Source organism: Cololabis saira, chromosome 2, assembly GCF_033807715.1.
Source record: "Cololabis saira isolate AMF1-May2022 chromosome 2, fColSai1.1, whole genome shotgun sequence".
In the NCBI taxonomy this organism is placed as follows: Eukaryota; Metazoa; Chordata; class Actinopteri; order Beloniformes; family Belonidae; genus Cololabis; species Cololabis saira.
This window is the reverse complement of record NC_084588.1, coordinates 3047155-3070224: the sequence shown is the minus strand read 5'-3', so window position 1 is coordinate 3070224 and position 23070 is coordinate 3047155. Positions and strand designations below refer to the sequence as shown.

At 44.0% G+C, this 23070-nt stretch overlaps 1 protein-coding gene across 1 annotated transcript in view; it reads right to left on the bottom strand.

Moving 5' to 3' along the window:
* LOC133457131 (cell migration-inducing and hyaluronan-binding protein-like) overlaps nt 1-23070 on the bottom strand; it is a 122730-nt gene that overhangs the window by 64255 nt on the left and 35405 nt on the right. The window contains exons 2-4 of the mRNA XM_061736048.1: nt 5543-5704; nt 5196-5333; nt 4949-5087 (exon numbers count right to left, since the gene is read on the bottom strand). Coding sequence (XP_061592032.1) covers nt 4949-5087; nt 5196-5333; nt 5543-5597 — 332 coding nt within the window. The 5' untranslated portion in view covers nt 5598-5704. The remainder of the gene's footprint in view (nt 1-4948; nt 5088-5195; nt 5334-5542; nt 5705-23070) is intronic.

Here is a 23070-nt window from a genome sequence, read left to right as displayed (position 1 = left end):
GGAAACTTAAAAGATTAATTAAATTTCCTTGAATTATTTTACTTTTCTATTCACTGATATTTGTCATGTTTAATGACGGGGGAAAGGAACAAACTGACAGACAGACAGCTGAAGAAAAAAAGCATGATGACAAACATTTTGTAGGAAAATGTCAAGTAGCTTTTATGGTAACATGTTAAAAATAGACACAAACAGAATGTTTTTTAATTACAGCATCCTGGCCAAAACTGTGTAGGAAAAGTCCCCTTTGGGCAATGAGTTATTGCAACCCCACTGCAAAATATATACTTCAACAGTCGAGGTTTGCAAACAAGGACTCATTTTGCTAGGTTATTGACATTACAAATTAATAATAAGGCTAAATATAATGCTCAATGATATTGAACAGCATTCAAAAATGATGAATACAGAGGAAAATGTTATTTTGCTTTCTATTTGATTTTACTGGCATAATAATAGACCCGCTGTTAACGTTAACTACCCAAAAATGGATTTCTGATTTGAAATAGTAATCCCACGATGGGGAAATTAATTCTCTGCATTTAACCCATCTCTAGTCAAACTAGGAGCAGTGGGCTGTCATTTGCACAGCGCCTGGGGAGTTAAGGGCCTCAGGGGCCCAAAGTGGTTGACCTCAGTTGCAATCCAGGGGCTTGAATCTGGGTCCTCCATACCCCAGACCCCCTCTGTAGCCACTAGGCTACCACTCCACTCGTTTATAATTTGGTATAAAATTCAAATGATGTATAAGTTGTGTATGCTGCTGTCCCCTTCATGGGGAATCAGGAAGTCACATGATTATCATGCACAACATTGATTTGATATATACATATTTTGTAGCTTAAAGTCAAGAAAAGCGAGGTTACAAAAGCAGAAAGAACCAGAACTACAGCAAGCAGCTTCGGGTAGCAGCTCTCTCAGCAAATGAGAGAGATGAATCAGTATAACTACATGGTCCGGAGGAGCCCATCACAGATGATGAAGATGGACAGGCAGAGAGTGTAGAACTGAGTCATTTTCAGGGGTGCCAACAGAAACAATGTTGCCTGATGAAATGAACCAAGAAGAGGGTGCGGCGCCTCCCTTAGCATTACAGGAAGGGTATGAGAAGGAAAGAGCTGTTAATGAAAGTGAGGATGCAATTACAATAATAGCCACCATGCCATATCCTACAGATCCATCCCATGCTGAAGCACTTCTCATCAAGTGTAATGAGAGCTACATTGCTATGTGCTGCAGTGTAGGGCCCTCTCAACCAGATATGTATTTTCACAAACAAATGCTGAGGGGTGGTCATTCCAAAATTACTGCTTTTGTGGAAATATGTGGTCAGAGTATTCCCCCACTGCTGATTCAATGCATTGTTTTAGTTGTCTGCGTTTTCTATTAGATAAATATAAAAACAAAAAGGAGTGCAGATATGGTATCAGAAAGTGGAATACTGCTCTTAAATGAATCAAGCAGCATTCTGTCACAGAGGTCCACATAACAAGCACGGTGACGTGGACCAATTACCAAAGAAAGGCACTCCAGACTTCATTGAAGTGCCTTTGGATTGCCCGTATCAGATGTAAAAGGAGTGGAAGCCAGAGAGCGAGAGGCAGACAAACGCAGAGATACCGATCCTGGGCCTCATTTATAAAGCTTGCGTGCGCACAAAACAGGGCTTGAAAGATGCGCACGCCACCTTCTACGCAAAGGTTGGGATTTAAAAAAAAAAACCTAACGGGAAAATGTGCGTATCTCTACGCAAACTTTGATCCTAGCGCACGAACATTTTGAAGATATGGGGAGCTGGCGACGCAGACGGTGAGGTGGTGAAATGAAGCAAGATTCATGTCATACTTTTAATGTATGTATGTATGTATGTATGTATGTATGTATGTAAACTTATAATATAGCGCTGATCGTGTCCCTCCGTGTTTGAAGCACAGCTTCATTCAGGACTCTGGTGCTGCTGCTGCTGCAGGACACGCCGGGCCGGGAACTTCCTCGTCACCCACCGCGACAACTGGAGAGTGACTGAGGACAGAACAAATAAGTGCCGGGCCACTCTCCCCTTGGCCTCCACCTTCAGATCGCACCACTTCACTCATGGCGTTTACAGCAGCAACGACGTGCTGCCACTCACTCGCTTTCTTTTTGTTAGTGATGCCACTACTGTGACCACCAAATAATGTGGTTTTCCTGCCTCCACCTCATCCACAACATCTCCATCTCGGTCTCCATGAAATTAAGTGGCACGGTGGCTCGACATGTCTCATTCATCCTGACGCAGCATAAACAGACTGCAGGTGGCGCTGCGCATGCTCAGCAGGCTCATTTATATACAAATACAGTCATGGACTACTTTGCATTGCCCATTTATGGTGTGAAGTGGGCGTGTAGAGGGCGGGATATGAGGCGAATTCACGTGCGCAACCTTCCAGCTGGACTGTGATTTATAAAGAGAACATTGCGTGCAGATGTGCGTGCACAAGGTTTTATAAATCAGGATTTTATGTGTGCACGCCATTTTCGAGCACACGTACACTTTTAGTATGAATCCTACACACTCTTTTATAAATTAGGCCCAAGGTTAGTAAATTTGACAGTGTATTTCGCGAGGCAGGGACTAGCATTCTGAGGTGATGATGAGTAACTCAAGTAACAACCGCTGTAACTTTCTGGAACTCTAACTGTTTTCCCATTATGACAGCGTGCTGACGATGCCTACAGAAAATATTGGAAGTACGAAATCACTAAGAGGCCTCAGGTGTCACTGTTGTCACACAGAAGCCAAACTGACACCATCACAGCACTGGCTACGTATATGAGGAGGGAGAGCCTAAAAGTGAAATGTACTCTGTTCTCTCGGGTGAGACCACCGATATTTCCCACAAAGAACAGTTGTCATTTGCAGTGCGATATCTACATCAAGTCAAATAAGCACTCTGTAACCTCCTTCAACCTTTTGCAGGGGCTCCTCAAAGCGCCGTGCTGAATGCAGGACTTATTGTGGAACCTAAGAGGCTGCCAGATATCCGCTGGACTTGCAGGGAACAAGCACTGAAGGCCCTTCAGAGAAATCTGAAAGTTATAATCATGCTCCTTGATGACATCTGTGAAAGACATCCACCTGACCTGGTCCTAGGGAATGCAAAAATTTACAAAAATGCAATTCATTTTGCATTCATCCTCTGCATGGAACTCACACCCCAACATTTGAGTCACTGCTCTTGCATCAAACCCACTCCAAGAAGAAAGCCCGGACCACTCCACGGCCCACGAGCTATTTGACGGTGTACTTCACACAGTACAAGCATCGAGGTCTGAGAAGAAGTTTTCTAAGATATTTCAAGGTGCGTCAGAGAAAGTGGAGAGTCTCAGCATTCCTTTACCTACCGTAGCGCCTGGTCAACAAAGGAAACGGAAAGTGCCAGCGTTTGACTCTGTGGAGTCTTACTACTGTGTACTATACATGTATCGATACCTTGACTGCAGAACTCAACAGGAGATTCCATCACTAGAAGTCCAACAGGCACCATCATACAGTCCTTCCACTCTCAAAAAGTGTGCCAACTGGACAAGCACCCCTAATCCAGAGACAGAGGAAGCTGTGCACGATCTTCACATTTTCTATGAGTGAAATGAGGGCCAGCTGAAGAAAGAGCTAAAGGCGGTCATAAAGAAAAGGCTCAGGAGTCTCTGTGGAGTATACAGACTCTGCCTTCAGGACAGTCTTGTTTTTGCCCTGTTTTTATCTGGATATTATTGCCCTTGGATGTTGATGTCATGTTGTCAAGGATTATTGCCACATTTGATTCGCTGCTACTGTTTGGGGACTAAGGATTGTGTTTCATCACTCTGATTTAGATATGTTGGACGATTCACAGGAGTATTGTGACTCTGGACTATCGTCACCAGAGTTTCTGCATCTTGTTAGAGGAGTGAGTTACAACCAAACCATATTCTGGATCACTGCTGCTGCAGCACCCTCCTTCCCTCTCCCAGTGGATCACTATGGCAACCAGTCCTTACCAAGACCCATTCTCTCGCACTCCTTCAGAAGACTCTACTCCCATCATCCTATGGACTCATCTCTTAATCATTGCAATTGAGAAGCTTCAGCTCCTTTTGAGTCAATGGAACTACACATGCCACCATGTGTTGACCTTTGACTTGTTCACATATACTATTAAAACTGCTTTTACTGAGAGAGTTGTTTCTGGTGTCTGTCTGGGTCCTGCCAAACTCATTACACCTGACATACCCAGAGAGAACCCTAGGAAGGATGGAGAGAGAACACAGATAGACTTTGAGATGAACCAGGAACCCTCTTGAATCGTCTCGCCTTCAACAGTGCTAAGCCCCAAGGTATCAATGAAACATAAAGGCGACATCGAAGGAGACAAGAAAACCAACCAAAATCAAGAGACATCACAGGAAATAAGGGAAAAAACTGTTTTTAAAGGAAACCTACATGGAGACAAGGAAAAATCAAATGAAACATCAAGGAAGACAATAGAGGGAATTTTAAAAGAGACATCATAGAAACAAGGAGAGATTTAAAAAGGGATCAAAGGGAACATCAGAGGAGATGCTCATGGAGAACACTAATGAAACATCAAAGGAAAACAGGAACCACTCGAAGGAGACATCAAAGAAATCAGAGAAACCAAGGGAAAAAAGAGGGACATCAAAGGGAACAGATGTTCCTGTCTGACCAGTCCGAACCCAGTTTGACTATATTGGTCAAAGTCCAAGAGGAATCCAGAGGAACTGCAGGTTTGGATTCAGCCCCTAGTGGTCCGGTGTGAAACTGTTGGTTTCTTACTTCTCTGAAGTGATCCCTGAACATAAAGATGTACACTCTTGATCCACAAAGGTGTGAAGGAATCAGGAGCTACATTGTATCTCAAAGTGACCTCAAACCTTGAGTTTGGTCCATGGTTTTGTGAATATATACCTTCCAAACAGTGAGATGGTCAGGTTTCCCTTGTAAGGACAGTCTGAACTGCCAATGTGCAGCTCCCCTTTGTTCCCTATGAGGATGTGTTTTGTCCGTAACAGTATGGGCTGGCTGCCGTCGGCAATCACCAGCTTTCCTGCAGAGAGGAAAATACGTGAGTGATGGAGCACCCCACCTTGTTCTTGTTCTGGATCGGGGGGGTTCATGAGTTCACCAAAAGTATCCCATTGTGTATACAACATACCTCCATTAAGAATCTCGATGGAGTGGACTGTAGCTGAAGCTGTGAGGACTACTCTCCGACCGTAACCAATGGTAATGCGGTGGTCTTCACGATGTCCTGGCATCCACGGCTGAAGTCCCACTTCTTTATCTGGACACACTGCGGAACACCAAATACGAGTTAGAGTTCTCAAAGATGAGAAATACATCCAGAAAACCATTGCTCAGACGGATCTTCACTTTCCCTGTAGTTGTGGATAACATCACGGATCGTTGATCCAGTGACTTTACAGTCTATGATACAACTTGGCTCATGGTTGATGGCTTGTACTGCCTTTACATGTATTTTAGGCTGGGGTACAAACTCACCTGCTTGGATGCTAGGGAACAGCAGAGCCGTGAGAAACACCACACCTGTCTTCATCCCTGTCAGTTGGAACCTGAGGCATTCAGCAGTCACTTCACACCTCCAGGTGTGATTGTGGAGCTCTTTGGCCAACCAAGTTCTCTGAAAAGGCCTGCCGTCAGAACCTACAACATCACATCCAAAAGCAGAACATTCAGACTGTGAAGGCATGTTCTCAAAGTTTTTGTCAGCAGGAAGCAATTCACAGTAACACCATGATCAATGTAACCACATGAGATAGGAGCAGAGCCAGTAGGGACCAGGGGCCTCGTGTACAAAAAAAAACAAAAAAAAACTTGCGTACGCCATTTTCCACGCACACGTCGGGATATTCAAAGATCAACTTCACATGGCTTTGTGCGTACCGCCATGCAAATGTTGTCAGTTGACATCATTCAACAATAAATTAGTAAAACTGGCTTTTATTCAACAAAACCTCTTCAACTAGATCTCCTGAAGTAAAGAGTGATTTGAAATAAACCTTCATGTTTTAACTCTTCTGATTTTCACCTGAACCAGGAAAGAAAAACATGTCTGACCTAATTTCCCACAGAAACTGTCACGGGGTGTGGCAGGACCCAAATGCAACACAACTCTCAGATGGCAGTAACAGTGAAGCTAAGAGAATCTGGCAGTGAGGGAATGAACTGGAGCTGCTTCTAAAGTGTCTGGGGAGTGAGATGCAGCTTGGAGCAGCAGGTGGGGCTGATTGGGCTGATTGGGAGGTGTGGACAGAAGGTGAGTGAGGGGAATTTTCCACCACAGCAGGAGAACAGCAGAGTGGATTGTGACAGAAACACCTTAAAGTGAAGCTACAACCTGAATTAAAGTAAACTGATGACTTCCCAGTGTTTGTGTCTGGTGAAGATCTGAAAACACATCAGTGATGGTTGTGAGGAACAGAGACATCCATCAATGAGATGAACAAAACAGATTATGATCAGATTAATGTCCTAGAAACGACTGCGTAAAGTCGCGTAATTGCGCAACTGTGGAAGCTCTAGTGGTCCACATTTGATCTCTTGGGGTCCACATTTGATCTCTGGTGGTCCTCATTTGAGCTCTGGTGGTCCTCATTTCAGCTCTGACCTAATTTCCCACAGAAACTGTCACGGGGTGTGGCAGGACCCAAATGCAACACAACTCTCAGATGGCAGTAAGTGAAGCTAAGAGAATCTGGCAGTGAGTGAATGAACTGGAGCTGCTTCTAAAGTGTCTGGGGAGTGAGATGTAGCTGGGAGCAGCAGGTGGGGCTGATTGGGCTGATTGGGAGGTGTGGACAGAAGGTGAGTGAGGGGAATTTTCCACCACAGCAGGAGAACAGCAGAGTGGAGTGTGACAGAAACACCTTAAAGTGAAGCTACAACCTGAATTAAAGTAAACTGATGACTTTCCAGTGTTTGTGTCTCGTGAAGATCTGAAAACACATCAGTGATGGTTGTGAGGAACAGAAACGTCCATCAATGAGATGAACAAAACAGATAATGATCAGATTAATGTCCTAGAAACGACTGCGTAAAGTCGCGTAATTGCGCAACTGTGGAAGCTCCAGTGGTCCTCATTTCAGCTCTGGTAGTCCTCATTTGAGTTCTGGTGGTCCACATTGCAGCTCTGGTGGTCCACATTGCAGCTCTGGTGGTCCACATTTGAGCTCTGGTGGTCCACATTTGAGTTCTGGTGGTCCACATTTGAGTTCTGGTGGTCCACATTGCAGCTCTGGTGGTCCACATTTGAGTTCTGGTGGTCCACATTTGAGTTCTGGTGGTCCACATTTGAGTTCTGGTGGTCCACATTTGAGTTCTGGTGGTCCTCATTTGAGTTCTGGTGGTCCTCATATCAGCTCTGACCTAATTTCCCACAGAAACTGTCACGGGGTGTGGCAGGACCCAAATGCAACACAACTCTCAGATGGCAGTAACAGTGAAGCTAAGACAATCTGGCAGTGAGTGAATGAACTGGAGCTGCTTCTAAAGTGTCTGGGGAGTGAGATGCAGCTGGGAGCAGCAGGTGGGGCTGATTGGGCTGATTGGGAGGTGTGGACAGAAGGTGAGTGAGGGGAATTTTCCACCACAGCAGGAGAACAGCAGAGTGGAGTGTGACAGAAACACCTTAAAGTGAAGCTACAACCTGAATTAAAGTAAACTGATGACTTTCCAGTGTTTGTGTCTCGTGAAGATCTGAAAACACATCAGTGATGGTTGTGAGGAACAGAGACATCCATCAATGAGATGAAGAAAACAGATAATGATGTAATAATAATAATAATGATGTAAAGTCGCATAATTGCGCAACTGTGGAAGCTTTGGCACAACGTTAAGACATTAAAGCAGGGGTGTCCAAAGTCGGTCCTCAAGGGCCGGTATCCTGCATGTTTTAGATGTCTCCCTTTTTTTACCAAACCGTGATACAAGGAGCTTGGTCATCAACAGAACTATCCAGACTTTGATGACAAGGTGGTGATGACCGTTAATTTGAATCAGGTGTGTTGATGCAGGGAAACAACTAAAACATGCAGGACTGCGGCCCTCGAGGACCGAATTTTGGACACCCCTGCATTAAAGAGTTTGCAGGGAGCGAGTCTTCAGGGGCCGCAGAGACCTGCTGGTTCAGGATGAAGACTGGATCATTAGCTGATTTAGGTCAGCAAGAGGATCCTTCTGGATCTACTTTTTTTATTCGTGTTGAAACAACTTATCTTTATTTCTGCAGCAGAGGAGAATCCGTTTGTGTTGCTTCAAGGATTAAATATAAACTCATGCTGTTAACATTGTTCATCTATGGGGCCCTGGATAGGTCAGTGGGTTGAGCTGGCGCCATTTGTAGAGGCTTTAGCCCTCGTGCAGGGAGCGCAGGTTTGAGTCCCGGCCTGTCACTTTATTCTGCAATGCCCCCCCTCTCTCTACCTACTTTCTCAATAAAGGCCACAAAAACCTTTAAAAAAAACATTGTTCATCTATAAGAGCTGTGACTACGTAAATGTTCTCTGCATGTTGTACGACGCAGAACACATGAAAATTTGGGCAATTATATAATTTTATAATTCACATAGAACTGGAACGAGAAATCGTTTTTCATCCCACCAACTTCAGTTCTGGTGTCGGTTCTTAAATAACAACATTATAAAAGAGTGTAATGATGCACTAACAATGAACAGTCACAAAACCGTATGAACACAATAAACCACACAGTTTACTTCACAATCTCACAACTCTTCAGGGAACGCAACACAAAACAAGGAACAACGACACCCATAATGCAATGCGGTCAACACAATCACAGCAGCTACTCTGTTTTGTTTTCATGTCTTAAATCAGAGGAAATGCCATCAAATAAATTATTTTTCAGGAGTCAACTTCTGACAGGAGCGTCTCCAGCTCATGGTGCATGTTTTTTTTTTCCACTTGCTTTTGGAAGTTCTTGTTTGGATGAGCGTTTTTCATGCATATTTATCTACATTATTATATTCAGATTGATCTACTTGAGGAAGGAAATGAGGAAGATGGTCGTGATTCCGCATCTGCGTTCAATTTCACGTTGGTTGTGATGTTCAGGTGAAACATGCCTGAATTCGGGTGTACGCACAGTTTTGAACATCTGAATGTTTGTTTGCGTTGGTGAGATTATCTGCGCAAGGATTCACGATGAAATCCACCAACACTGTAGACGAGCCTCCTGGCCTTTAATTTTGTGATCAATCACCAATCTCATAACCTTTTTCAGCATTTTGTGAAATGAAGGGAAGTTGGTTCAAGGACAACTGGAGATAGAAACCTTTTTTCCCCCTATTCCCAGGAGTTGTTACCATCAGGAACAGTGACTGGAGAAGTAGTGAGATCAGAATGTATATATGTATATAGTCATCCCTGCAGTGCACCAGTTAGCCATTGTGTCTGTGTCTCTCCTTTCTCTGTTCTTCATTCTCTCTGTCTGTTCCTTCTTTTCCTGCTCTGCCCAGCTGGTCTTCAGCAGGAGGGTCCCCCCTTAGGATCCAGGTCCTGGTCCAGGTTTTTCTCCTCCTAAAGGGGGGTTTTTCTTGCCATTGTTTGGCTTAAGGGTTTTCTCCCACGAGGGGAGTTTTTACCTGCCAGTGTTTATGTAATAATTGCTTGGGGGTCATATTCTGGTCTCTGGAAAGATCCTAGAGACAACTTCTGTTGTAATAGACGCTATATAAATAAAATTGAATTGACTTGAAATCTTTTGTACCTTTGACAATATATCCGTGTCTCTCCTCCTCTCTGTTCTTCATCCTCACTTTCCTATCTCTCTTTTCCTGCTCTACCCAGCTGGACTCTGGTCTCTTGAAACATCCTAGAGAGACAACTGAATTGAATTAAAGTTAGATGGCTCCTCTAAACTAGTCATGGCAATCAATTTAAAGTTATCCAAAGTCAGGCAAACAACTTGTAGTTATTATTGAAAACAAGTCGTGGTTGAGGAAAGGATATTAGTGTCAGTATTGTGAAGAATAAACTTTCCCTCCAGGCCTGCTTCTGAAGCACTTCTGTCAAGGGCTAAAAATAAATCTCAGTTTGTCCACATCCTGAAGCGTGCAGTGACTAGGCTGAAATACGAGCCTTCAGCAGCTGTTCGGCCAGCTTTAACAACAGATCTGCCTCCAGATATCCTGGAAGAGGCATGCAGGGCTGCTGCATGTGCATGCGAGCATTGTTTTTTCTATAAAAGCGCCTGGAACTTGTTACAAGGAAGCGACATGTGGGCACATACTGAACATGCCGTCCTCCAACTGAACCAGGCGGTCTTAGTCACCTTCTCCTGAGCATGGAGACCTGCAGTGAGGCAGAAGAATGCAGCCTCTTAGGCTACGTTCACACTGCAGCTCCCAAGTGACCCATATCCGATTTTTTGCTCATATGTGACTCAGATCTGATTTGTTTATGACAGTGTGAACAGCACAAGTCACATGGAATCTGATCTTTTCAAATCAGATTCAGGTCGCTTCCATATGTGGTTCTAAATCGGATACAGGTCTGATGTTTTGCAATGCGACCTCAGTGTGAACAGGCAGGTCGGAATTAATGCGACTTTGACGTCACACGCAGAGCCCCGAGCCGCGGGGGAGACACGGGAGACGGCCGGGGTCACTCCGGGCGGCGGCCTCCTCCTCCCCTCCTCCCCTCCCCACCGCTCACCTCTTTTTCGCCTACGACCTCAGATCAGACGAGACAACCCGCTGAATTTAAGCATATTACTAAATAAAGAAGCTAAGGGTTCAAATTAGCGAAGCGGTCGTGGTCGCATAACCTGCCCGTTTTACAACGAGCTGGACCGTGTATTAGGTGATAAACCCAGCTGAACGCCGGAGAGCAGAGCTGACACTCCGGGGAGCGGAGCTAGAGCCCTGCTATAGCGGGACTGTTTTCTTCATCCCGCTCCCGCTGCATTTCTGACCATTACCGCCCGCACCCGCAACGTGTGTTACACTCCCGCCCGCTCCCGCAGTGTTTACATCCGCTCCCGCCCGCTCCCGCAAAACTCTGAGAATTCATGCCCGCATAATGATAGAGATGCAAGAGAAACGTCCTTGACAAATCTATCTGATTTAATGTTAACATGATAATTGTGGAGCTTGATGGATAATTGGCAGTTCACAGGCACCTGTTGGATGCAAATCCATCATTGTCATCATAGCACGCCTCTGCGCATGCGGGTCAGTTCAGGCCGCGATGCGTTCACACTCGAGTCGGATATAGGACACATTTTAAAAGATAATGTGAACAGCCACACAAAAAAATCGGATATGGGAAAAAATCGGAATTGAGCATTAAGGACTGCAGTGTGAACGTAGTCTTAGACAACCATGTTGCCTTTCATCGAGGAAAGTGATAGGAAACAAACCACGTGACATGTAGCTGAGGATGCAAAGAGGCATCTTGTCAGTGTACAGCCATGTCTGCCGACCACATCTTGTGTTTCAGGGTGGAAAATGATCAATATGACAAAGAAGCAAAGATCACATGTTCATCAGTTGTAACAACCTACCCGATGACACTCGGGTCACTCAATCACCTACTGACCGCCAGGGTCTGCAGCCGGACTTGCAGTTTATATTTACACATATATATATATATATATATATATATATATATATATTATATATATTTTTTTTTTTAGGGCTGTCAAAGTTAACGCGTTAAAGGGGACCTATTATGAAAAAAAAGTTTTTTCTTGTTTTAACATATATAAAGTGGGTCCCCTCACCATGCCAACACAGAGAAGGAATTTAGCAGTCGAATTCTGCAGAGTCTGTACACCCCGCCGGAGGATCCTTCCAGTGTCATGTGACTTTTACGAGCCGTTCAGATTCTGCTCCCGTCGTGACGTCACCATAGGCGCAGAGGCTCGGCCTCCGCTGCTGAAACCACGCCCACCACTAACTCCGCCGGCCGGAGCGTCCGCCATTGTTTGGAAGCGTTGGCTGTTTCAACAACGAGGGACAGTTTTTGCATCGACGCTTACCCTCATAAAACGATCAGTACCAACAGAACGGACCCAGCAACTGCACACGAGTCAGCGGTAAGTGACGTTAATTTTTTATGTTATTTATATTTGTTTACAAGTATGAACTTTGCATGGGCTAAGTATTTAGCTTAGCTCCGGAGCACCGGGGCCACTCACCGGACCGGACCGGTGAGTGGCCCCGGTGGCTCCAGTGTTCCCTAACGGAGCCACTCACCCGTTAGGTAACAGCGGAGCTCTGTTAGTAAGACATTTTTTTTCTGTTTATGGTTTCAGATCTTCAAAGCACCTGAAGTTGTTCAACGACACCTTCAGAAGACGCACGGTCCTTCCTTGAGCCAGCAATAGTGCATAAATGTTATTTATATACAACTTATGTTATTTTATTTTTTTAACAATAAAGTTGTCATTTATGAACATTCAGTGTTGTGATTTCTTTACAGTTAACATGATTCATTTGTCTTGTAACATAAGAAATGAAATGATGAGGAATCGGAGTAAATAACTGTGGTGTACCTGTTTAGAATTCAATTAAATCTTCCTGTGTGAATTAGTGTGAAGACGAGGTGACCCGTTCCCTCTTCAGGGAACTAAAGGCTGATTTATGGTTCCGCGTTTCACCAACGCAGAGCCTACGGCGTAGGGTACGCGTCGATTTAACGCAGAACCGTAAATCAGGCTTTAAGATCCCAGGGAGTCGTTTACACCGTGTCATAAATGCATGCAAGCATCCGACTATCGCGTCGAGCTGCGTGACATCGGACGCTCTCTGTCCACACTAAACTCGCGGCCAGTTAGGACAGTCCAATACAAAAAAAATAAAGCAATGGAATTGATTTTTTTTCGCCGAAACTCGCTCGCATGGGACACGCTTTGTGTACGCAGCCGCTGCTCTTCTGCCCGGAGAGGCTTTGTTCCCTCCCCTGCTACACGTCATTCAGGCAGCCAATCAGCACAGAGCCTCATTATCATAGCCCCGCCCCTTCAGAATCCTTCATAGATAATGAGGTTAGAAGCGGTAAAACTAGAGACATGGCCCAGAGGCTGAATTTCTGATTTATGTAGAAAAAGACATTCATAAGACATTCAAGGCCTGTTTAAAATATACATTAAATGCCATAATAGGTCCCCTTTAATAACGCGTTAACTTAACGTCCTCTTAACGCCAACAATTTTTTTAACGCGCGATTAACGCTCACTATAAAAAAAAACATGCGCATTATATAATCTTTGGCATTCGATGGCACCCGTAGCTTGAGAGCTTTGAAAAGCGAGGAAAGATGGAGGGACTTTTTAACGGCAAATTCACTTTTAAAGAGAGGCCAGATGGTTCGCTGGACAAAAGTAAAGTTATTTGTACGTACTGTCGATTCGAAATGAATTATCACCGAAGTACGTCCAGTCTTAAATATCACTTAAAAGCCAACACGCGACCGATGCAGAGAGCGCACCCCGCCCTCCTCGTCAAAAGCAGACAACGCTGGATAGCAGCTTTCAAAAAAGGCGCCTGGACAAATCAACAAACAATCAGCTTTCAACTGCGATAGCTAAACGGGTGGCTACAGCTTGCAGGCCGATTAACATTGTGGAGGATGAAGGTCTGCTTGAAATAATTTGTATAGCATCCAACGACTGCACAAACACACTGCCTTCCAGGGGAACCACAGTTGCTAAGATACGTGACCTGTATACAGACGAGAAAGCTAACGTGGAGGAGGCGTTGCGACAGACTAAGACAGTGGCGCTCACCGGAGATTACTGGACGTCTCTCGGTAATCATAACTACCTCAGAGTTACTGCTCATTATTTTAACCCACAGTGGGAACTTACCTCGCACGCTTTAATTGTCATGAAGACAGAGGAGAGACATTTCGCCGACACATGCGCCGAGCACTTCATCCAAGTAGCAGAACTTTGAAACATTGAAAATAAATTCAGCACACTGACAATCGACAGTACCCGAAACATGATTGCAGCGGCCAGGAAACTCCCATTTGAGCATATTCCTTGCATCGCACATAGCCTCCATAGATCCATAACAGTCTCTCTGCAGAACAGCCCATTTGACAGCGCACTGGAAAAATGCAGAAAAGTTGTGGGTCATTTTAAACATAGCCCAGCTAACGCTGCAGAGCTCGAACGGCAGCAAATTGCACACAATCAGAAGGCAGAAGCACTCGCACAGGAGGTATCAACGAGATGGAACAGTACTCTCCAGATGATCACACGTATTCTGAGGAATCAACAACCACTGACACCAAAGTCACCAATGCCAACAACAGGAGAGCTGGATAAGTTGAAGTGGTTGGCAACAGTCCTGGATCATTGCAGGTCATTTATTGATTCTCTCTGTTGTGTTTGTAACAACTTAAATAAAGCACTGTTAAACAACACAACTGTTTACTTCAGGACCGTTACGTAACGGACAGCGCAATAACGTATTAATGCACGTAGGCAAAAACAGCGATCAGGTATACTGCGGAACAGAGAGGAGTATAACTGCGATATATATAACTGTATAACTGAGAGAGAGAGAGAAACAAGTTCCTAACTGAAGAGCCTTTTTCTCTATTATTACAGGTACATAAGTGAACTTCTGGGAGGAGAGAAGTTTGTTTCCTGCTCGGTGGTGCTGCCAGCCTTGTGTCATCTATCGCGAGTGATGGAAGTTGCTGAAGATGACCCAACTTACACGGCTAAGTTCAAGGACACCTTCACAATAGACATGGAAGAACGCAAGGAAAAAAACAACCTCACATGGCTGAGGGTTGCCACAGCACTTGACCCGAGGTTCCAGGATCTCAATCTACAGCAGAGACTGTACTTTCTGAGAATTCTCAGAAACCATCATCTAAATCAACAACTGCTGGTGTCCTTTTATCGCTGCTCCATAGAGAGCATCCTCACTTATTGCATGTGTGTGTGGTTCTCCAGCTGCACAGTGGTAAATAAGAAGGCACTCCAGATGGTCGTCACAACGGCCCAAAAAATAATCGGCTGCACTCTCTCCTCCCTGGAGGAGCTGGACAACACGCAGTGTCTCAGGAAAGCCAGGAAGATCATCAAGGACCAATCTCACCCCAGACACCCACTCTTTGAACTGTTGCCATCAGGCAGACGTTTCAGGACACTGAAATCACGCACAAACCGCCTCAAGAACAGTTTCTATGCCAGAGCCATAACTACACTCAATACTGCTAAATACTCAAACTGACTTTTTCCATGTGCAATACTGACCGAACTGTGCAATACCTGCCATAGAAACGTGCAATACCTGCCATAGAATCGTGCAATACCTGCCATAGAACCCTGCAATACCTGCCATAGAACCGTGCAATACCTGCCATAGAACCGTGCATTGGCGTGCAATACCTGCCATAGAACTGAGCAATACCTGCCATAGAACCGTGCAATACCTGCCATAGAACTGAGCAATACCTGCCATAGAACCGTGCAATACGTGCCATAGAACCGTGCAATACCTGCCATAGAACCGTGCAATACCTGCCATAGAACCGTGCAATACCTGCCATAGAATCGTGCAATACCTGCCAAATGTGAATACTGTATGTTGTCTTCCTGTTTGTGTCCTTTTAGAGATTATTTATTTTTATAGTTGTTGTTATTTTAATATATCTATTTTTTAAACCATGCACCTTAAAGAAGATAGCATCCAATTTCGTTGTACCTGTACAAATGACAATAAAGACATTCTATTCTATTCTAAGTGTCTGAGCAGACCTGACAGGGCTGAGGTGTGGCGTTCTGTCAGTGCCTTGCTCAGGGAGAGGCCTGCACAGCCGGAGCAACCAGCAACCTCCGAGCCACCAAAGAAAAGATAATTTCTCATGCTTGCCCAAGAGTCTTCTTCTGATGAAGAGGAGGACTGTGTTGAGAAATGGGTGGACACTACAGGGCAGAGCCTACTATTGCCACGAAGGACAACCCTAATCAGTGGCGGTCCACACACGAAGGAGCACACAGCAAGATGGTCAGCCTCGCACGCAAATACTTGGCAACGCCCGCCACATCCGTACCATGTGAGCGGCTATTCTCACTGTCTGGACATATTGTTCAGAAGTAGCGAGCTGCCCTGTCATCAGACAATGTTAACAGGCATGTCTGTTTGAGCAACTGGCTCAGTGAAAAGAAAAAAAAGCAATAGGAACAGCAGAGAAACAGATGTATTGAGACAGCTCATGCACTGTATGTTATATTGTTTTCTTTTGCCATGTTTACTTTTATGGTGTTTTCATATTCATTTTTTCAGGAAAAAATTTGAAGGAGGCTGGGTTCCTCAACTGAATGTTCCAAAAAATGTGAAGTATAAGCTAATTATAACCTAACTGCACTTCATAAGTTGAGTTACATGTGCTGCTGTTACATGTGCACTTTATTTGTTTGTAATTTATTTTTTGTATCACCCTGTTTTGATCCCACTTGGGAGAAGGGGATATTTTTTGAGCCTGTTATTATTGTAGAAAGTTGAATAAACATTGGCATAAAGCAAGCATATTTGCCCTTTCTCATGTTGTTACCAGTATTGAAAACATTAAGAAAAAATACCTTAAGGTAATTTATATATGTGTAATTATATTTATATATATATATATATATATATATATATATATATATATATATATATATATATATATATATATATATATATATATATATATATATATTTATATATATATATAATGTATAATAGTTCACTTTCGGAGGTGATTGGGCAATCTAGCGAGACATCAAACTTTGCCGTCCTGTCATGGCGACAGCGTTAATGACAGGGTTCCGGTTCTCACTTTGATGTCATCCCATATGGGTTTTACTGCCTGGACAGGTTTGGTGCGGATCGACCCTACCCACTGAAAACAGGGTTACATTGTTCAAAAAAAGTAATTTCCTGCTGCCAGAAGATGGCACTATACAGTACCTGTCAGTGTTTAGTACACTGGAGATGTGTTCAGGCCTGGATTGCAAACCAACTAGATGTAGATTGCACAGTTTTCACTGAGTTTGAGACAGTTTGGCAATGAGCCATTTTCTGTTGGCCACCACACCCACACCTTTCGCCTAATGGAAAAGTTTCCAATATTTTTTTGTCATCAATGTGTTTTGAGCGATCTGACCAAAGGAGAAAGTCAAGAGACAAATTGTCTCGGACTAGTTTGTCAAATTCCATTGTACAAGCAATATGTGGCTACTTTTTAGGTATGAAAATTTCCATGTTTAGCGCAGGTAAACAATGTAATTGATACAACCATTACTTAATATCAAACTATTGATCTGTCCAGACCAGGAAAATAGGCAGACATGTACATTTTTCTTCACAGTCAACGATCAATAGCTCTGTTTCTCCCACAAACTGCAAAACTGAAAAACATGCATATTTACAGCCCTGACACGCCCACACCATTTAACTTATGCAAAAGATTTTGTTGTCATCATCAAAGGCTTTAAATTACGCTTGCATATTTCAAAGCACACCGGACGATTTCTCTGGGAGGAGTATCGCACATTCCAATTTATGCAAAATGACTACGTATGCCATTTTTGCAAAATTGTAGACTTCTTGTACATTTAGTAGGGTTCCAAGAGACTTTTTTCTTGTTTTAAAGAGAGGAATGTGCGTACCGATTTTCGTGCAGGTCGGTTATATGGACTCCCATATCTAGCGTCAGGGGGCACTGTTGAGAGATTTTGCCACGCCCATTCACGAATTCATTACCAAAAAATATTTTACTAGGGGGAAAACCTTTCTGTGAAAATTGGCCACTTTTTCCAATATGTTTATGGCCTCAAAATTGCAATCTTTTTCGGAACAAGAAAAATAATAATAACTAGAACATTTCCGGAAATTTTGATATAGGCATGCCCTACTGCCCATTCGTCCCCTCTTGCTGCTTTGGTTTGGGGCTGTAGTGGTTGTGTTCGGGGTGGTTCTATGTCAGTTTGAGGTGTTTACGGTTGTATTGCATCCATTCCTGTGCTCCCCGCAGGGGGTGTGGTTTAGGGTTGTTAATAAACCACACCCTCTGCTTCGGGGTTGTAGGGTTGAGGTTGATTTATAATGGCTAAGAAGTAGTTTAGGGTTGTTAATAGACCATTAAAGGTTGTTAATAAACCTTTGGGGATGGGGCCATTTGGCAGATATTTTGACTTAAAATTTGTGTAAATCACAGCGAGGCGAGTTTTGAAACATTTGAATCATGTCCCTACGATAACCTGTTGCTTAGCAACAAGCGTCCAAAGTCAAATGGACTTTTTTTTTTTATTGAAATTTTAATATCTCTAAAACTGTAATAATTGGCATAATGAGGTTGAAAGACCTTTTGGTCCGAAGCGAACCGAGTCTGGGAACTTTTGAATGATGTCTCGACGATAAAGTTTGGCCGACCAATAAGCGTCCGAATTTTCACCTTTTGTTCCGCTTCCTGCCATCTAGCGTTGCCACGGTAACGCTTTTGACTGAGAAAAGTAATGCCCATCGAGGCACGATGTATGCCATGCATGGGTGCACGTTCCGGTTCAGGCTACGTTAACGGATAGGTTTTTTTTTCGCCATGGTAAAAAGCCCCATCTGAATGAATGGGGCCTTTTGGCATGGATTTTGACATAAAATTTCCTTAAATCAAAGCTTCCTGAGATTTGAATATGTCGAAATCCACAGTGTGCCGAGTTGGGAAACATTTGAACAATGTCTCTACGATAAAGTTCGGCCGAGCAATAAGCGCCACAATTTTAGTCTTTTTTTTTTGCCATCTAGCGTTGCCACGGTAACACTTTTGACTGAGAAAAGTAATACCCATCGAGGCACGATGGAGACGAATCCAACAATGTATGCCATGCATGGGTGCACGTTGCGGTTCGGGCCGCATGAACGGACGAAAAAGCGTGCGGAATAAGATGAAGAAGAAGAAAAGGGAAACCTTTTCTGTATACTAATATATAACCTTCATTTTCAGTTTTTCCTCATTTTTTCGGGCGTGTTTTATTCATTTTTTCTTCCAGCGCAGTCATGCTGTACACCCGCTGCTGCACAGTGGGATTTTTGCGACTTTAGTTTTCTAGAAAAATGCTAGCAACATTACCCTTTGGGCCGTTTTGGACGATTGCAATATGCTATACTACTTGGCATGCCCATAATAAAGATTTCCTTCAGTCTCAATAGGGTCCTCGCACCCTCAGTGCTCGGGTCCGAATTAAACTCTTAACATATAAGAATTTTGGCTCATTTGGGTTCAAGCTGGGTTTTTCAAGTTAAGTTCCACGACAGCATGTTTAAAAGAGCTGGGGAACACCAGTTAGAAAGGAGAAGTTAAGCATGTTAGTGACTTTGGGTCCAACAGAATCAAAGACATTTATGAGGAGTATGATGGGGAAGACATCAGAGGAATATGAAGAAGGCCTCATTTTAGCCACTAAGGCTAAGACGTCATACAGGAGGACAGGCCTGAAGGACAACCAGGAGTGAGGAGGAGAGTCACCGCTGGTTGAACCGCAGCAAGAAGAGGGTGGCATTTTTTCCTTAATATATTGTATTTTTTCAGTGAGAGTTAAGAAACTCATCACTATAAGCTTTACAAAACACAGGGGAAGTGGAACACAGGAGACACCATGAAATCCAACAGTACCCATGGCTAGATTTTCTTTATTTTTTGCTATAAGATGATAAAAGTAATCAGATCTGGTCTTTTTCATCATTTCATTGACAGAAGTCATAAGTTCTCTAAAATGTTATCTGTGAACCTCAATCCTGGTAGATTTCCAAACCGGCTCAGTTTTTCAACACATTTTCGTTGGATTCAAGATGCTTTCAATAATCCAGAGGGCTTTTCCCGAGAAATATGTTTCAATTTTGATTTAAGAGGTCCCACCTGTTTAAGGACGGTTCCCTGATATCTATAATAGCCTTCAAGAAGACGATCAACATATGTATGTCATAAACACACATGGTTCAAACATGCCAAAGAGTTGTGTCCTCATCTTCAAAGACGTTGACACAAGAAGGAGGTTTAAGTCAAATAGCTCCATGCTGACATTTGTAACATTTAGCCCCAGTGAAAATACTGTCCAGAGTATGCCCTTTTAAGTGGGTGGGTCCAGATACAGGCTGAATAAACCTGAACGTTTAAGTCATTGTTAAAAGTTCTGCTGCTGCACCAAAAGAATCATAATCAATACGGAGAATAAAATCCCCCAAGGATCAAAACGTTTCCAATTTTATAAGAGAAGATAAAAAGCAATTAAAATCATTTACAAAGACACCAACATGATCATGAAGATGAAAGGTCAGGACACAGTAGAGCTTGGTGACCCTGTAGCACAAGAGTCTGGAGAGGTTCCTCTACTGATCACCAGGGTCTGGATCCAGACTTGCAGGTCCTCTACTGACCAACAGGGTGTGGATCCAACAGCGACTTCATCTCCACGGACTGATCTCCACTGACCTCTATGTTAAAATGTTCAACTCCACCAGAGCTCCAAACAAACTCCCCCAGAATTCAGACCAAACTCCACCAGGACACAGACTGAACTTCAATAAAGCTCAGACTGAACTCTACCAGAACTTCAAACGAATTCCACCAGAACTCCTAATAAACTCCACTAGAATTCAGACCAAACCAGGGCACCTGTGGCTACATATGTGGTTTACCATCACCAAGTATGAATGGACTAAATGAATAATATGACCATTGTAAAGCGATTTTGGATTCCATGAAAGGCGCTATATAAATGCAAGCTAATATTATAACGAACACCACCAGAACACAGACCAAACTTCAAAGAAGGCTCAGACTGTATTCCACCAGAAATCAGACTGAACTTGAGAAAATGCTGCACAAACACTATGAACAGTGAGGATGGGCTGCTGGTTACCTTGGCTACTTTTGGGCCAACCTGGGCTTCAAGTTGTCGAGGTCATTCAGAAACTCCACATTGGCAGTACTGGGTTCTGCAGGACGCCGGATGTTGCAGGGCTTTCTTAGTCGATACACCTCTGTTTGGGTGTTTGCACAAGCTTATATCCCAGGAATAGTTTGATGTATTTGGACGATGGCAGCTATGTAGAGCTTCTCATTGCTTGTTCATTTAAATTGATAACCTTGCTTTCAGCCTAATAAAGACCAGAATAGTTTTATTCTCTTCTCACACATCAGACCTAAGAATTGAAATAGCTTTCACGATACATTTGCTGCTCTGTGTTTGGCTATATCTCTTCTGAAGCCAGTTTCAATGCCCATGTAGGGAGCGATTCCCAGGAGCGTGATGATTTAATCCCATTAAGTCCTCACGGGAGATGGGGTATTAGCGTGTCAGGGTCTTAAATTAAGCAGTAACTTCCCTTACATCAGCGTCCCATGTCTGATTAGACTGGCTGTCTGTGGTGTGCTTGAGTCATTAAACAGAGCAAAGTAGTGCGAGAACATCCACAACATGAGCTGCCAGACTTCCAGAAACCCTCTTGCACTGAAGAGCCAGACCCTCAGTGTTCTGCTGCTGTAAATATCTATCTGGTTGAAGCTTCTCTCCAGTTTTATCTTGTCATGGCTAATCTTGCGGTCAGTGATCCAGTAGCTTCAAGGCAATCAAATGATGAATGATAGTTTCCCACTGATTAATGTCTCTATAAAATCCAACATAAGACTGACCATGTTCTTCTTGTCAGGAAGTCCTTCCCGTTTTGGATCTGCTGTTCTTCTGTACCAGGCACTGCATTGGATTTTCAAAGACACCTGAAGAATTCAAGTTAAAACACCAGCCAAGAGGGGGCACGGTGACGCAGCTGGTAGTGTAGCCGTCTCACAGAAAGAAGGTTCTGGGTTCCATTCCTAATGGGGACGCTGTGGGCGCTGAGTTCGTGTTAAGTTCCCCCATGACTTCAGCGCCCACACCCTGAGTGGGGTTGGCAAAGGGCCTTTCTGTGTGGAGTTTGCATGTGTTCCCTTGGGTAGCTAATGTGAGCTACCCTTAAAAAAAACATGCAACAGTCCTGGGCTATACATGCCCCCTCTGGCCAGCCGGGGCTCCAGATGGGGTGGGGTCCGGCCGGAGAAGCCCCACCCTGTCTGGTGAAAAGAAGCGGCCTGCTCACTCCCCAGGGTAAGAAGGACACCTGAGCTCAGTGTAGGGCCCCCCTGGGGTTGGTAGAGGGGAGCAATGCCCCGGACTTAGGTCACTTAGGTAGGAGCACTGGGTGATGAAAATGGGGAAAAAAATCGGGATAAAAATATATAAAAAGAAAAACACCAGCCAAGCCCGTCCATTCACCTTCCATACTTGCTTCATCCTGTACAGGGTCACATGGGCCTGCTGGAACCTGTCCAAACTCACCAGCAGTTTTTTTTAAACTCTACACTAATTTCATCCAACCACTTCATCACGAGGTTAATCCGGTTGGTGACCAACTGGCAACCGACCAAGGCCTGCTATTAAGAATCACAGGGTTGGGTGGGGTTAGTTCCTGTCAGCCTACTGTCCTTGCAGTTCTGGTGGAGTTTGGTCTGTGTTCTGGTGGAGTTCATTCTAAACTCTGCTGGAGTATGGTCTGAGTTTTCTTTGAAGGCCGGTCTGTGTTCTGATGGACTCCAGTCTGAGTTTTGGTGGAGTTCGGTCTAACTTCGGGTGGAGTTCAGTCTGCGTTCTAGTGGAGTTCTGGGGCAGTTTGATATGAGTTTTGGTGGAGTAAATTTGGAAAAGTTATCATACATATCGGTGCTAATGACACCCGTCTACGCCAGTCGGAATTCACTAAAGTTAATATTGTGTCGGTGTGTAACTACGGCAAAACCATGTCAGATTCTGTAGGTTTCTCTGGTCCCCTCCCCAATCTGACCAGCGATGACATGTTTAGCCGCATGCTCTCGGTCCGCCACTGGTTGTCGCGGTGGTGTTCAGAAAACGACCTGGGGCCTCATTTATAAAGCTTGCTTGCGCACAAAACAGGGCTTGAAAGATGCGGACGCCACCTTCTACGCAAAGGTTTGGATTTAAAAAGAAAAAACTA